Source organism: Diadema setosum, chromosome 13 (assembly GCF_964275005.1).
Source record: "Diadema setosum chromosome 13, eeDiaSeto1, whole genome shotgun sequence".
Taxonomy (NCBI): domain Eukaryota; kingdom Metazoa; phylum Echinodermata; class Echinoidea; order Diadematoida; family Diadematidae; genus Diadema; species Diadema setosum.
The window spans coordinates 14,803,374-14,821,190 of record NC_092697.1 but is presented as its reverse complement, the minus strand read 5'-3'; the positions used below and the strand labels follow the sequence as shown (position 1 = coordinate 14,821,190).

Below are 17,817 nucleotides of genomic sequence, written 5' to 3'. Positions count from 1 at the left end.
ATTGTTTTCTGAGGATGCTTTTTTGAGATAACGAGAAACCACTCATGAAAAATGAAAGAGCATAACAATTATAATTCTAAGAGGAATTCAAAGTTTCTTCGATGAAAATCGGGTTTAAACTGGCCGAGATATCCAAAATAGAGCGATCCTAATAAAAGGTGGGTTCCAACTTTTATTAGGATCACTTCGTTTATTTTGTTTATGGATTATATCTCAGCCATTTCCCAACCTATTTTCATCAAACAAACTTTGAATTTCTCTTAAAACTATATTCTTTTTAACACTTCATAACTGAGACTGATAATTCACTTGTTTGCCTATTTAACATTTCATAACTGAGACTGATAATTCAGTTGTTTGATGCAAAGATGTGAAACTTAAACCGTTTCATAACTTTCTTATTCCCTGTACGATTCTCACGAAACATTCACCATTCATTTGATATTTCTACTGTTAGTTGGAATGGATTCTTCACTTTAAGTGTCTCGAACGAGGTTACTTCCCATCCTGCATTTCTCCTTAGACACAAACCCCTTTTTTCTACCCAGACAACAAGGACATGACATTCAATTTTGCCGATTGCATTGAATTCTCGTTTCCCCGTCTGAGATTTCCGATGAATCCACTTTCTCGTAAACACTATAATTGTTGGTGTCGTTGTTTCGTTTTCAGCTCCATCTGCAGGTATTCATGGTGGCGTAAATGTTTTAGATTACTATGTCGACGTTGGTTGTTGTTCAGCTTCAACTAGACTTGTTTAAATTTTGAGGGGTTTACCAAATTGCAACTCTAGAGAGATACACCGTTGGTTTGGGATTCAGCTCGAACATACATGTACATAGACTGTCACGTTCCTGCCGCAGAGCTCATGGTGGCGCTATTAATCTAAGAGCTGCAGTCTGATAGTAGACGAGGTATGTAGAGGTCAGTCAGCAGTGAGTAATGGACGACGCCAAATTTATCCAATAATTCAACCCATAATCAAAATAATTAGCATAGACGAAATTACAACATTACAAAAACAATGTTCATGTCCGTTTCTTCTTCAAACGTAATTTCTGGAGACGCTCGCACCTGCACCTGCATGGTCCACGCATGCACGTCATGTATTTTCGCAACTTTATACGCGTACACATAACATCACACAACCCCACGCAGAAAACTGCAAACACTCAAAACAAACGACATTCATTCTGAATTTCACCATACCATGTCATTGCGTGCATGCATGCCAAACGGACGAATAAACACAATCAAAGTGGAAACGGTAATCACTGTTTATCCAATTTGCTTGATATGTATATATATATATATATATATATATATATATATATATATATATATATACATATGTATATATCACAGTAATTCCTTCGTCATTATGAATCATGTCAAACAAAAAACTTTCTCAAACATCATTTTGGTAAACAAACGTAAAGAAGACGGTAAAGCGGTATATATGAATCGGACATAGAGTGAAAAAATTACATACAATTTTGTTTGCAATATTTAAGAAAACTGTGATTTTGGTCGCAAATTAAAGATGGAATTTTTTTTTTTGATTGTATTTTGTATTACGTTATAATTTTTTTTTTTTAAAGCGCACTGAAATTCTTTTCAAATCTGAAATGCGCTACATAAGAATTTGTTGTTATTATTATTATCATTATTATTATTATTATTATTATTATGCAAATGAGGTAATGACGTCATCGCCTCACTAGTCTGCAATCGATTTCACTATATAATCTGCCTTACATATTCTTACAATCTTAAATGGAATTTACCAGAATATTATCTTTAATCTTTCGTGGCATGTTATTGCCGTGCTGTTATACCACAACAATTATTCCAATTGCTGCGGAGGGGGAGGTAATATGTTGTTTATTTTCAGATTTGACAAATAAAATTACTTTCTCATTTCATGTCCAAATTTGAAATGAAGATACTTTCTCATTTCATGTCCAAATTGAAATAAAGTGACTTTTTCATTTCATGTCCGATTTGAAACAAAGTTACCTTCTCATTTCATGTGCTATTTAAAAAAAGTTACTTTCTGATTTCATGTGTCATTTTAAGATAAAATTACATTTTCATTTCATGCAAACATTTAAAATTAAGTTACTTTCTCATTCTATGTCCAATTTGAAGTAAAGATCCTTTCTTATTTCATGTATGTGCAATCTAAAATAAAGCTGCTGTCTCATATCATGTCCAATTTGAAATAGAGTTACTTTCTCATTTTATGTCCAATGTGAAATGAAATTATTTTTCCATTTCATGTCCAATTTTGAAATAAAGTTACTTATCATTTCACGTCCAATTTGATTAAACAAGTAAATCTTCCACCATTCTGCTTGTTTCATTTCATTCTACTTTCATCAAAGATCGTGTGAACGTGATGTTAGATTGTACTGTAAAGCACTGCACGTTGATGTTGGAGTCATTTGTTTAGATTTTTATTCACCGAATAATACGCATATCTTGAAAATACAAATCAACACTCTGTCTAACAAGAAATATGTACGGAAATATATGTCTCATCCCTGCGTCTTGCTTGAAAGTATTTTGTTTGAAAAGAAAGTTTAAAATAAAATAAAATTGTATAGAAATGAAATGAAATAAATAAAATGAAAGAAGGTGACAGGAAATAAAAAAGAAAACAAGCGAACTGAGATGGAGTGGAAGAGAAAAAACGAAGGGAATAGATAAAGTAACATCACAGTACATCAGATTAAGATCAGATAAAGTATATAATAAAATGTAAAATCAATCGAATTGAAACTAAACAGAAATGAAACAGAATGTGATGAATATGAAAGGGACTAAAATGAAGCAGAAATAAAAAAAAACCCTAGAAAATACAATTTTACAGCTAGTTTATCAAGAACATTCTGTTGTTTACATCGGTTACAGCTCGTTATTCCGAAGTTTCGTTATTCCGAAGGCTCTTTATTCCTAAGATTCGTTATTCCGAAGGTTCATTGTTCCGAATTTCATTTTCGGATTAACCAATCTTCGGAATAACGAACCTTCGGAATATCGCCACAAATTTTCGGATTACCGAACCCTTTTTCATTTTCGGAGTAACGAACCTCTAGGTATAGGGAATTTGCATGTTTCGGATTAACGACCCTTCGGAATAACGACCCTTCGGAATAACGAACCTTCGGAATAACGAACAGCACCCGTTTACATCATATCCAAATATGAATAGAACTCTACAAAATCTTTTTTTTTTCATATAAAGTACACATTCATTTCATTTGTTACTAACATAAACTGGAGGTAGTATCATTTCCCCCTGCCGTCTGAAAGAGATAAACCAAGTGCTCCTCCCATATGCTAGAAAAATTGAAATACGTTGTATTCCCCTTTTATATTTCATTTTGTTGTCATGCTATATGACATCACGAATTGATGTACGCTTCTTAGCCAGGAATAGCTGTTCCAAAACTTCAACAATTCATAACTTTTGAACGGAATGTCCGATTTTCCTGAAACTTCACTTGTGCGTTCTACAACCACTTCTGCTCCTGTACTCAATTCATATATACGTATTTTGGGGGCTTCTCTTCCCTTTAACCCTTTGCGTGCTTTGAATACCGACAGACCTATAGGATACCCCAAAGCGTTGTAAACACCTACACAAAGTCCCTGGTGCAGAAAGGGTTACTCAAGTCGTTCGCATTATTTTGCATCAATATGGTAGACGTTATCTCTCTGTATTCTTTGGTGATGGTGGTAGAGGTGCGGGGGGGGGGGTGGTGAATTTGCATTACTTTTTCCACCCCACGGGTTGATATCTTCTTCACATCACCAGTTTACAACACTGTAATACATTGAATATTATTATGTACTGAAAATTAACAATGATATCGCATGACATAAAGAAAGACATACTAACAGAACGACAGATGCTACAAAGTGCAGAGATAGGACTTTGGTAGACAGGTACCCTATTGAATAGAGAAAAACGGGTAGAGGAATTACAGAAAGAAATACCGAAGTGAGTTTGATCAATCCAGCATTTCATATATTGACGTATTATAGCGGAGATGTGAAATGACAGGCAGAAAGAAAATAACATTCTGACTTAATAAAAAAAAAAAAAAACCTGTCAGGTTACATAGACCCAAAAGTGATATGATATGTAGACAGAAGGAAGAGATGTTATAGAACAAGAAAAAGAGAGAGAGAGAAGGGGGGGGGGGGTAATAAGAAAGATAGAGATACAGAGACCAAAGACCACACTCGTTATATCAACCATCTTCTCTCACGTCTCTATCGCCTGAAAGTTTTGATCTAACTCTCCTCAAGGTGACATGACTGACATTCTATTAACTGCCTCATTACCATCGGCAGCTCGTTTGTGTGCGATAGCAAATTCATTTTGGCGCGGTTGTGCTGTGGTGTTTAAATGTGATAACACAGTAAGACTATAAGACTATAAGAGTAAGACTAGGGTATATAAGACACAACAAGAATATTTTTGCCCGTGCAGGGGACGTGAATAGATTGCACTCACTCAAAATGTATAAAGTTCAAATGTATTCAGAGTGTTTCTACCTTTGCTTTAATGTTCTGCTCTACTGGATAGAAAAAAAAAAATAAAAAGTACGTGATATTCCCGTAGAATAGTGCAGCTATGCATTTGCTACGTTTGCATTAATTTTGATGAGCTTTGGTTCTAGTTGAAGTTTATTTTGTGAAAATCGAACGAAACATAAATTGCTGTGGTTTCCCGATGAAGACAACAAAAAAGAAAAAAAAAAGAAAGGAAGGAAGGAAGTGACTACGTAGTCATCAGCATCATTAAATGTGGATACTCGGGGAAAGCGACCAGTCGCTTCGATCATTCTTTGCACCACAGTTACCACAAAATAAAAGACGATTTCACAATATATTGTTCATTACGTTTGGTGTACTAGGTGATATTTATAAGAGTTAGAATAGTGATATGGTAACTCGTCACGACGAGACGATAAATGATTTATAATTATATACACATATAATATCTTTCCATTTTTTTCCTATGAAGCTCTGTCCAACCTTCTTATCTAACATCTATGAACAATTTCCAATAAGGAAAAGTGTGAAAAAACAAATTATGTGAAAGACACAAAATACCAACGTCTATTGTGCTTGGTGTCTAAGTATATCAACTTTTTGTTTTCACTTCTGTCAAGATTATATGTCCAAGTGAGAAGAGTTCTGATCATACTCCGCTTACATATCCTCAAAAGGCAGATTAATGTCCGTGCCAATTTTTGCCTCAGCTATGAGCGGAAACTGTCGTCTTTCCTCCAAATGTGCAGACGTGAGCTTGCCCATCTGGCTTCCAAAAAGGGGAGGATTTTGTAAAAAGAAGTCATTCTCACCTGGATGAGGTAGCTCACTAACTGGATGCCTTTGAAACTGGCATCCCTCTCTTCTTATTTTCTTCTCTGTTTTTCTTTTCTTTGAAACGATTTTACCCAACTTCTTCATTGTCTTGATCAATCCTCAAGGGAACGTTTTCTGACCCTTACACAGTAATCAATGTTGGTGTTTGGCGCCCTCATCTATCAACTCCCTAATTCCACGCATCCCTGGAAGAGTTTTCCATGGCCGCGGAGGGCGGCATCGACGACTCCCTGCGGAGAAACGAGATCGGTTGTCATGACAGCAATCGTTACGCCCATTTGCCTTTCATAAACCATATTACAAATTGTGTCATTGAACAGTCAAATAGTTTACACGGAAAAGTGATATATACGTATTTGTATAATAATGTATACATGAGACAACTCGTACCCAATTCGACTTATATGATGTTACCACCACACATTTCTTCAACTCCCTCGAATACAATATTCACTTAATCATTTTGTTAAATACTTGATCAAAAAAGAAACTATATCCTTCGCATTCGATTATTGTAGAGTCGATGTGAAGTGTGTGTGTGTGTGTTTTATTATTTTTTTTTAAGTAGGTTTTATTTGCTCGATGATTGAGCCTAAAATGTTTGATAGTGACCCGAAAATGATAAGGCAAAGGAAGAGTTCCACCTAACGCAAATTAAATTTTAGACTTTTACGCCATGGGCGCCTGGGATGAACGTGTGCACGTCACGAGTTCTACACCCACTAATCATACAGCCCACGAGTCAGACAGCTCGTAAAGTCATATTACAGTCTGCGAATTATATACAACCCACTATTCATACAGCCCATGAGTTCGACACTGAGAAAACATTTCAAGGCCCTGGGAACAAGGACCACGAGACCAACACATAAAGCCCCGTGTTGTAATGTCGAACTCGTGGGCTGTTTTTACGTAGTGTCGAATTCACGGGCCTTATTTGCCTAGTATCGAACTCATGGGCTGTATGACTCGTGAGCTGTGTGACTCGTGGGTCTTGATCTCGGGGGATGACCCCACATGAACACGTATAATGAAATGATCTTATGCAAATTTTCCTATTTATGGGGGCAGTCTTGCTTTTATGATCACTTGTGGCATTTTAGTAAAGTCTTGCATTGAACCTAAGCCTTTCCTATTTACTTATTTCGCTTTAAATGGACTAAACTCGCCATTTGTGTTTCATGTCAGGGATGCTAAGACTGCAAAAATGAGACTACTGTATCATTAGGACCCACGTTTCTGAACCCTATAGTCAGTGCTCGCATTAGATGTCAATGATGACTTATTTTGTTATGTTTCACTAGATGCATGTCGTGGAAAAACAAAGGCAAGTATAAAGATAAGGAAACAAACGTACCCGTCTCCAACTTTGGCAGAGAGAGTTTTGATGGTGAATTTCTTTTTGTCCAGCGCGGTAGTGTGGCAGGTGTAATTGCTCGATCCCTCATCAGGCAGTGTCGACACCCGCGGACCATCCGGGTTCTTTACCACGTCAATGACCTGCGAGCACGTGGGGCAGAAACGTGAAAGTTGCGCGTGCGCGTACTGAAAATGTCATGATGCCTAGTTACCATGATAATAGTAATAATAATGATGATGATGATAATAATGATAATAATAATAATAATAATAATAATAATAATAATAATAATAATAATAATAACAATAACAATAACAATAATAATAGTAATGATAATAATAGAGACCTGACGTTTAATCAACATGAATTTGCAGCTTAATAACCTGTCTTAGGAAGTGTTATACATTATGCTATTCAGTACTGTCAGTAGGCCTGTTGGTTCTCTATAGGTCCTTGACATAAGAAAAACAATAACATCAAAACAAGCCTTCATCCTGAACATGCCATCCACTAGTGAAGAATATTCGGATTAGATTTTATTCGTTTCTGTCATTAGTAATTTGCCCTGTTCGTTGTTGTTTTCTCATCGCTTTGTTTTCATCGTTAAGTGGAAGAGTTCCCCATGTCATTTGACTCTGTCGGCTCATTACACTTTGTTCTTATACGGCGAACGTGCAAGAGGTAGGTGGTGTGAAATGCTCCATACCTTGGGTAGAAATATGACCAAGAGTGTGGCAGTGGCGCATATGACGACACACAGACCGGTCACTATGTACACCAATGTGAAGTCTTCCGGGTCCATCACCACGTTGAACAGAGCCCCTACTGCCGACAAGATGAACACGTTGTAGACGGAAATGCCGATGTACTTTGCGTCGTTGAGAGCGCGAATCTTGACAGCCCTCGTTTCATACGCTGATTATTGGTAATGATTAATGAGAAACACAGGGTTAACATTAAACATTCTTGAACACATGAAGAGTCTAGTCGCAAAACGGATTAAGCGTCATATTTAAACGTTGGAAAGTAAATCAACTATCATTCAACATAACCTTTCCAATGATACCTAACAAGTACCATAATAAGAAAATCATATTCGTGAAGTTAAATTTAAAATTATTTCATATTTCCCTAATATTTTCTTTGTATCTATATCAGATTTAGTTGCAAAAACCTCAAATGACAAGAATGGAGTTAACTCGTTTTGCGATGAAACTCTTCGCATCATTAAGAACACATTCATGAACACACTGCAGCAGCTTGCTTTGTGTATTTATAAACTGTCCTCGTAAGAGAGAATGAAGCCTGATCAACAAATAACATGGTAAAAGCCAAGCAGGGCCACATATACAAAGCCCTTTATCGCGATTCAATGTTCATGAACTTGACAATAAAGTTAAAACCTGATAGACGGACATCATTTTAATAACATGTCATTCTATTTTCTGTTACTCCACACTTCCGTTATCTACCAAAACAATTACAGGAATGAAATGAAACGGAATAAAAAGAAAGAAGAAACTTTGTCTCAATTCTCATGATCGGGTATACGTCACTTCCGATACAACTGGAGTGAAAACAAACAGCTCACCTGTTTATAATCAGGGAGGTGAGAGAAAACCTCCCTGTTATAGTACACGTAGGTCTACATGTGCGGAGCTGGAGTGTCGTGAATCAATGTGAATGCTGTGCATACAGTGTACAAAATTACACTGCGTCGACTTTCAAAAAAAAAAATCCTTGATCTACTATTCTTTAACGTAATTTATTATATCTTCTGTCAGAAATGTTAATATGGACCATATCTGAAATTTCAAAGGCAATTACGGAAGAAAAGTAGACATTTTCGTCTCCAAAAATTGTACACTGATCGTGAGTTTACTTTCACTGCAGTTGCCGCTAAATACCTGCATGTCCGCCCATGTGAAAAGGCCATTACCTGTTATACGTTGTTGACGTCATCATCATTATCATTAGCTCTTTTTATCAACAAGATGTATTAGATCCAGAAGTAGCGCAGTTTCAAGTATTATTGATATTATCATAACGGCCATTTTCATTGTCATAGTAATTATATCCTCTTTAGATACATAATTTGTTAACAAAGACGGGAACACACACACAAGTAATCAAAGGAGGAAGATTATCACACACTACTTTATATTTTATTCAAATTATCTATTAGATTTTTCAAGAATTCCATGTTTAATAGAAAATTTGATTTGATTAAAAGAAAAAAAATCCGTAGAAACAATATTCACGTATTACCATCGTATTTTTGTTTGTGCAGTACATTCTTGAAAAAGTTGAAGAAATAGATTTGAATTTTTTAAACTGAAATTGAAACCAACATTGAAATTGAAATCTAAATTGAAACAGAATTAGAAATTGAAATTGCATTTGAAGTTGGAAGCTGAAATTCAAAGGGAAATGATATAGTGGGAATCCCGTAAGATGCCAGGAGATGAGGACCTCAGGTGAGCATAGGCTCTGTTTTGCAAGCAGCATCATGACATTAAACGGATGGTATTGATTTGATTAAGATGGGGGTGCAGGTTTCCATCTTTTTGTCGTGAGGTAATGAGAAACCTTTTAATGAAATATGAAGAGCATATAATTCAAAGAGGACTTCAAAGAGGAATTAAAGGTTTAATTAGTTTTGAAATGGCCAAGATATCCAACACAAAGCGATCTTAATAAAAGGTGGGACGCTTTGTGTTTGGATATCTCAGCCATTTCAAAACCGCTTTTCATTAAATAAACTTTAAATTCCCCTTAGAATTTTATGCTCTTTAACATTTCAAAAGTGGTTTCTAAATATCTCGCAAAAGTGGTTTCTAAATATCTCGCAAAAATTTAAAAGCTGAATCATCATCTCAACTAATACTATACCATCTCATTAACAAGAAAGAGGGGAGAGGAGAGGAGTATCTGGTGTCCCAAATCTAAAATCTTACCTAGAAAGAGGCCAAAGAGGAGGAGGATGCCTTTAAAGATGTAGATTCCGGATAGCCAAGAGATGCTACTAACATCTTCCCGCCGGCACACCAGGCGCTCGGGTACGATCAGCCGGTCAGCCGAGGCCACGGCCTGTAGAAGAGATAGAGAAATTGATCGTAAAACAAGTTTGATCGCAAAACAAGTTTGATCGCAAAACAAGTTTAAGTTTCAAAATTTAGACATTTTAAAGTAATTCTATCATCAGATGGAGCAAAATAAAACATTTCCGGTGATACCTCACTTGTTACATAACTAGGAATATTCTTGAATTTATGATTAAGAATATCCCACAGTTTCATATCATTTATTTCCCTTGTTTTTAGCAGCTTCAATCGCAAATATCTCAAATTAACGAGAATGGATTAAAGACATTTTGCGATCAACTTCTACAATAATGAAGGAGGGGCATACGAGCCACAACTTGCGAGATATCGTTTCATTAAAAAAAAGGATGTTACGATAATTCTTGCTAAAATAGCAACTTCCCGTACCAACAGACACTCAGAAAACAAGAATCTAGCTATTACCACATGCATTTACCATTGCAGCAAGAGTTGTCATCATCTTGGCAACTTTTTTAATGAAATATAGCCTCAGGTCTCATGCCGGTAAACACATTCTTCATAGGGACACGTATGCAAAATATACATCATAATAAGAATTTAAAGGGACTGTACAGTACTAGTTGAGGTGAGGATTCAGGTTAAGATACGAGAAACCTTTATTCCTCAAATGAAATATGAAACAGCATGTAATTTCAAGAAGAATTCAAGGTTCATTTGATAAAAATTGGTCTTGGAATGGCTGAGATATCAAAAAGGCGATCCTAATAAAATTGACAGGCCACGACTTTTATTAGGAGGTCTTTGTTTTACCTTGTTTTAGATATCTCAGTCATTTCAAAACCGATTTTCATCAAATAACTGTTTGATTCCTCTTAGAATTGTATGCTCTTTAACATTTCATAGAGTTGTTTCTAAATATCTCGCAAAACGTTACAAGCTGAATTCTCACCTCAGCCAGTACTGTACAGTCCATTTAACAATACATACTCATCCAGGAAAAATCCATGCCTCTCATACCTCGTGTACACAATAAACCATTCTTTTTTTTTTTTTTTACTTCAGTCTTAACATTTGCCAGGGATGCTTCTGCTCAAATCCGGCTCAGAGGTCCATAAAAATAAACTACATTTTCATTTTTTTTTTAAAGAAAAGAAAAGAAAAGAAAATTCACGTGCCTTGTGAGTCTACGCCGAAACAAGTATTTAGTCCCTTAATTCACGTGAAAGCTTGACGAGGCTTGAAATAGAAGTTCATCATGTAGAGAAATCCACCGTCATCAATCACATGCAGCAGCTTGGTTTTCCTTATCCAGCGAATGCTGGTTTTGCATGAACCTTTCCCCCCAACTTAATTCTAATATCTCTGTAGGAGAAAGTAATTTCTTAGGGCTGGGGACGGTCCATTTTATTTACAGTCGTGAACAGGCAAAAAAAAAAAAAAAAGAAAAAGAAAAAGTAATGCTCTACTCAACTACATCAAGCTTTCGCCTGATAGGAATCTTACACAATTGCGCGAAAGCGAACCTTTCATTATTTGTTTTATCAATACAGCACGTCGTATGTTAACGGACGTGATTTAAACAAAGGCATAGGTACAATAACTGCAAACTGTAACTACATAATCAGAGCAAGGCTAATTTGAAAACTGCGAGTTTGATGGAAAGCCTTTGGAAGTAATGTTCATGGTTGGTGACTCCATTCCGCGCTATCCAAACATGTTCGATAGTTATGATAGTGTATGCTAGAAAAATAAGCGTGCGATGGTTTTTTTTTTCTCACTTTAATGAGCAGCCTTGCGTAGCATAATATATTATTTAGTGTATTATTTGATCTCTTGTATAGTGTTACAGTAGTTTAACATCCATCACACGTTACCCCCCCCCCCCCCTCAATCAGTGTAGAGTCTTATCTAATCATGATTTTCGGACTGAATGTTTAATGATACACCCTTACCAGTTACTTCGCGGGCCTATAAAACAAACAGTTATCCTAGTCAGGCAATCGATAACGGTCTCCTCCACCTGTATACCTTAAAAAAAAAGAGATGACATATAATTTACGTATGTCATACATGCTATTGTGTCTATTTCTTCAGCGTACTCTTGTTGATATTTTGACGAGAAAATTGTAAATCTTGTCGGAGTGATTTCATTTGTACTAGTGGATAAATGAAACAAACTGAAACTAAAGCTTAACCAGTTCAAAACCACGCAGATTAGCATGAGTCACTTCCTGTGTGTATCGTGTTGTGTGTGTGTGTGTGTGTGTGCGTGCGTGTATGTGTGTGTGTGTGTGTGTGTGTGTGTGTGTGTGTGTGTGTGTGTGAAAACAGTAATATTCACCTTCTTTTTAAGGGGGCATTGACCAGCATCCCCCTCCCCTCTCCCGCCGTCGCATTAGACAGACGGGAAGAATCTGAAGACGGAACCTTTGGAAATTGATGGATTTGCGATTTTTCCGATACCTTTCTTTCTTTCTTTCTTTCTTTTTTTGGCCTAGCCAAAATAAAAAGTTGGGGGGGGGGGGGAAATGGGCTGCGGCCCCTGTTTAACACGCTTTACACTTCTTATTCTTGAACTTTCCAGCAAGTAGCGCATGCGCCATCCGAGTTTGGAATCAACTTCGTTGATTCATAATTATTATTTATGCACAGTGGCCAGAATTGACTTACGCTCGACTCGAACCTCATGGTGACCGCCTTCAAGGGCTTCATGATCTCCCAGACGAGGAGGTAGATGACATCGATCAGGACAAATCCGCCGACCATGGCCACCAACTGTACGTCCTTGACTGACTAGAGATTATGATAAAACAAGACAGAACAGAATACGTCTTCATCTCATGCTGTTTACAAAGAAGGTTGCGAGTTTCACGTGTAGGCCTACATTGTATAGACTTGTGTCAGACACCAAAGTTTTAGACTGTCCTGAAATTACCCATGCAATGCACTGTGTAACGAACATAGGACGTTAGATTAAACAGGGGGGTGTTTCATCAACGTTTGTCAGCGCAAAAATTTGTCATCGCTGACAATCACCATAGTAACAGTCAGTGACCAGAGCATCTCATCCAATCAAAACCAAGGATTTTGCAGAAATTGTCACCGCTGACAACTTGTCAGCGCTGACAAACGTTGATGAAACACCCCCCAGACATTCTTATTCCTCATCCCAATCACTATAAATTCTGAAACTCTGTACTCAGTATAAATACATGTAATTTATAGTTGTTCAAATACTTAATGAGCGTCTGAAAATCATCCGGGGGTCCCCTTTAATCGAGTTTATGACTACTTAGTAAGTAAATCACAGGAAAGCATGCACGCCAGGTACACAAGTTATGCACTCAGCCATTTTCGTATTTCATGTTTGAGTATAGGGGCTTACGTTCCATTTTCCCAAAAGAATCTGAATGTTATATAGTTCGGAGTTGTTCTCGAGCAAACACACAATCTGATTTTAAAAAAGAAAAAAAAAGAAAAAAAAAGAAAAAAAAAACAGATTATCATTGATTTGATAGAAGCAGAGAGTAATGCCGAAGAAAATAATGAAGGCAAAATAAATACGACAGAAAATGAGCAATATCCCATCCAATAACACCCTTCCATCAAGATCGAGGGACGTCACACTGATGAAAGGTAAGTAAGCTTGTTGTTCTGAAATCTACGATAACAGCGTAGACAGTGCAAGGCTCCACATGTATCCAAATCAGTATACAAGGACTATCGTAATCATAATTATGCCGTACAGAGAATAGAACTGGACAATTAAGGCAGAATTTCACCATAAAGTATACACACGACATAAACACACACATTATAGCACGTGCATAGACACGCGAATTCTACATGATACCTGGGTAATGACAGGACAATACTACAGAGGCTGTCGTTCCATCGTATACAAACTTACTTTAAAGCAAATATCGACATGAACTGCGATCTAATTCGCACTCCATATATTCATACCGCGTATCTTTCCTTTTTCTCTCTCTCTCTCTCTCTTGGATAACTGTTTTTTTGTATTTTCTTTTGCTCTTATCGGATTCTTGTGTATCATGTTAAGACGCCCATATCATTATTGCTTGTTAGCAGAGGCTGTTTGCTAGTTCATTTTCTTCAGCTTAATTCGATTTCAATTCCCTGGTATATTTTTTTTTTCAAGATTATGGCATAATCATTTATTTCATATACGCTAAGATGCTAAGAATGTCTTCATCTATTTTGTTATAATATCATGCAACTACTGTTATTGTATACTGTATGTATAAATATCATATAAGGATTAATCTTTGTACCACAGCTCAAATAAGGTGCTAATGCATATAATTATGTCACACATTTACGTCGATTGAAAAATACAGCAGTAAACTAGATCTGTCGTAGTAAGCACATGATACAAATATGGTATAAGTCTGAAATTGATAATCGGAGGACTTTTTGAGTTAACCTCTGCACAAGATTTGAGGAGAAAGAAATAAAGAAGAAGATTAAAGAAAGAATCAGTACAGATACAGAAGGCAATCCGAGAAGATACTCGAATCATCTAATTATAGAAGAATAGAGAATTAATCTTTAGCCCTTTCTTTCGGCCTTCTCGTGACCTACCGTTAGGAGTGAAGGCTGATGCGATAGCGCTTTTCTCTTACCCTCTTTTGTAATTTCTTATTGATGAATATCTTGTGGACACGGAAGGTTTTCGAGAACATCGCGCCGAATGCCAGCGTAAATCCCAAAGACAGCACCCAAAGACGTGCCTGTAAAGAAGAGAAGAGAAAGAAAGAGAAAGAGAGAGAGAGAGGGGGGGGGGGGGAGAGGGAAGTCAGTGGCATATTTGAATGATACATGTACGACCATTAAGGTTTTTTCTTTCTTTTCTTTTTTAGTACACTCGTTAGGAGAGTACACCCTCCTCGGTAGACGCAATGGCGTACACGGGTCAGACGACCTTTCCCGTTTTTTAACTACACGAGTGGTGGCGCACAAATCTACACATGCACATTATATCGTATACACATGCATTCCATATTATATATGTATATATATATTTATACATTTATATATATATATATATATATATATATATATATATATATATATATATATATATATATATATATATATATATACAAACCTTCCGTCATTATGAATGAATACATGAATACTTTTTTTTTACATGTCTGCACATATTGTTCGATATGTATGTTTAAAGGTTTTCATTGCTGTTGACGAGTTTTACTATCCAACTGCTCATTGTGGAGTTATATATACTTCTAATCGAATTACATATAGGCCGTATAACATTATACATACCACTACCACACATACACATGCACACATACACACACACACACACAAACAATAATACATTTTTATATGTATGTGTGATGTATACCTGATGATGTATACATGAATGCAAAGGAGTGAATCAAAATAAATTATATGAAAAAATATATATATGAGTGTATGAGTATGTGACGAGGAAAATTCAAATATCTCAAGAACAATCATTAAAAAAAGAATATAATTGGGAAGAGTCGAGCTGAAAGGCAAACGTTTGGATTGTCGTGTTTGTGTACAGCCGACCTTCTTGGGCGTCGGCGGTCCCTCAAGAAGTCGGTAAACATCAGATTTCTCGTCGTTCTTCAAAATACCAATATTTTCGTTATCTTGACTTTGACTGACCTTGCAGATGTCGTCCATTCGATCGAGGTCGACGACGTTCTCGTCGGCTCCCATGAGGATGACGGCCAGGAAGGTCATGATGCCTCCTAGGATGATCAGGTTGTTGATGTTGGGACTCGAGAGCTTCACCGCCCTGACGGAACACAAATTAATCACGAAATCATTCCTCAAATTTCCATGACTGAGAGCCAGTGCACTTTCAAACGTTGACTTTATTCGGAAGAATTCATTTCAGTTCAATTCATTTCGAATGAAATTGTGATTTTAATATCACAAATTCATTCAAATGCAACTACAACTGCATATATCTACGTTGGCTTTATTTGGAAGAATTCATTTCAATTCAATTCAATGCGAATGAAATGTATCTTTAATATCACAAATTCTTCCAAATGCAACTATTACAAAATAAATGTAATATATAATAATCACATGAACAAAAACACTGGGGCTGAAAGGGAGCAAGTAAATAACCTATATATCAAACTAAAATTCAATAAAACCAATGTTTTATTGGAAATAAGACTAAAAAAATGAAAAGAAAAGAAAGATGTTGTTGACAGGTTATTACAAGAAAGTAGTAAGTTAATGCGAATGATCATCTTATTCTTATTCATCTCTTTGAAAAATAAGATATTCAGTGAAAATTGGTGTACACTTCAAGGGAAGACCCATTTTTGGGAAGGAAGACGAGGAAAAATGCATAAAAAATTGCAATGCTAATAGAAATCAGTTACAAAAAATTCTTATATAGATTCGATCGCAGATAAACCGATAGAGTCAACTTTAACACATATTTTGTCGAACTTCCGGTCAGTGGCAATGATGGAAACACTCTAATACTTTATTACAGGACAAGTTCACGATTACTCATAAAGTATTACCATACTGGCAAGCATCCGTACATGTGATATGATAATCAATTAACCTGTATTCTACTAGAACAAATTGAATTAGGTGTATAGAACTTGAAGCTTGTTTCCAACATATAAAGTGGTTGAAAGCAGAAGGTACACATTTGGACAATGAGATATATTAATGAAATTCTTTGTTCGTCTTTCCGTCCATTGTGACATTTTGATAAATGAATGCAAGAAAAAAATCTTAAAAGTCTCATGGCCTTTCATGCTGACAATGTTTTTGATATTGAATTGAAATATTAAAGGGATGGTACACTTTTGGTTGGATTGAGGCTTGAGGTTTCCAACGATTTTATGTGATTATTTTTTGAGATGACGAGAAACCTCTTATGAAATATGAAAAGGCATAGAATTCTAATAATAATAATATAAAAAATAAAAAATAAAAAAGAGACATGGTCTTCCTGGGTTCTTAAAGGGATGGTGTACTATTGGTTGCGGTGATAATTCGGCTTTCAACTTTTTGCTAGATATGTCGAAACCACTGTATAAAATGTTAAAAAGCATACAATTCGAACAGGAATTCAAAGATTATTCGATGAAAATCGGTTTGAATTTGGCTGAGATATCAAAACAAAGCGATCCTGACAAAATGTGGGACCCATCTTTTTATCAGGATCGCTGTGTTTTATTTGTGTTTGAATATCTCAGTCATTTTAAAACCGATTTTCATCGAATAAACTTTGAATTCCTGTTCGAATTGTATGCTTTTTAACATTTTATACAGTGGTTTCTACGTATCTAGCAAAAAGTTGAAAGCCGAATTCTCACCGCAACCAATACTACACCATCCCTTTAAGAACCCAGGAAGACCATGTCTCTTTTTTATTTTTTTATTTTTTATATTATTATTTTACCTCTGACGTCTGAAGGCAATGTTGAAGGCGAGCACGGACGCAGCGAGAATTATTCCAAGGCAAGAGAGGCCTGCGATCGAGGCGTAGACCGAAACCGACAGAGTGAGCATCTCGCTGTCGAGGAAGATTTCGTCGTGAGGGGGCTCGTCGCCTGCACGATCGTCAGAAGGTGAGAGAATAAATTACCCAGAAGAAAAAGGGATTTAGAATAGATGTAGTGAAGTTTTAATGGGTAAGCAATGGATTATTGGAGATGATAGTAGTAGAAATACATAATGCATATGGTCTACGTACATTATGGTATAAGAGAGTCATGGTGTCGAAGGATGTTTATTGAAATGAATAATGGTGTGAAATAAGCGCACATATATATATATATATACAAATATCTGAATATATATCTTTATATATTACACACTTATAATACATGAATACGAACGCACACACACACACACACACACACGCACACGTATATGCATTATATACTTCAAGGGTACGAATAAATTTTGCAGACGACTGTATAAACT

At 36.2% G+C, this 17,817-nt stretch overlaps 1 protein-coding gene across 1 annotated transcript in view; it reads right to left on the bottom strand.

Annotated features, from left to right (window-relative positions):
- Positions 1-5,575: 5,575 nt before the first annotated feature.
- LOC140236436 (gamma-aminobutyric acid type B receptor subunit 2-like) overlaps positions 5,576-17,817 on the bottom strand; it is a 72,191-nt gene continuing 59,949 nt past the window's right edge. The window contains exons 11-18 of the mRNA XM_072316360.1: positions 17,291-17,441; positions 15,514-15,646; positions 14,478-14,585; positions 12,502-12,624; positions 9,724-9,856; positions 7,473-7,681; positions 6,764-6,906; positions 5,576-5,636 (exon numbers count right to left, since the gene is read on the bottom strand). Coding sequence (XP_072172461.1) covers positions 5,576-5,636; positions 6,764-6,906; positions 7,473-7,681; positions 9,724-9,856; positions 12,502-12,624; positions 14,478-14,585; positions 15,514-15,646; positions 17,291-17,441 — 1,061 coding nt within the window. The remainder of the gene's footprint in view (positions 5,637-6,763; positions 6,907-7,472; positions 7,682-9,723; positions 9,857-12,501; positions 12,625-14,477; positions 14,586-15,513; positions 15,647-17,290; positions 17,442-17,817) is intronic.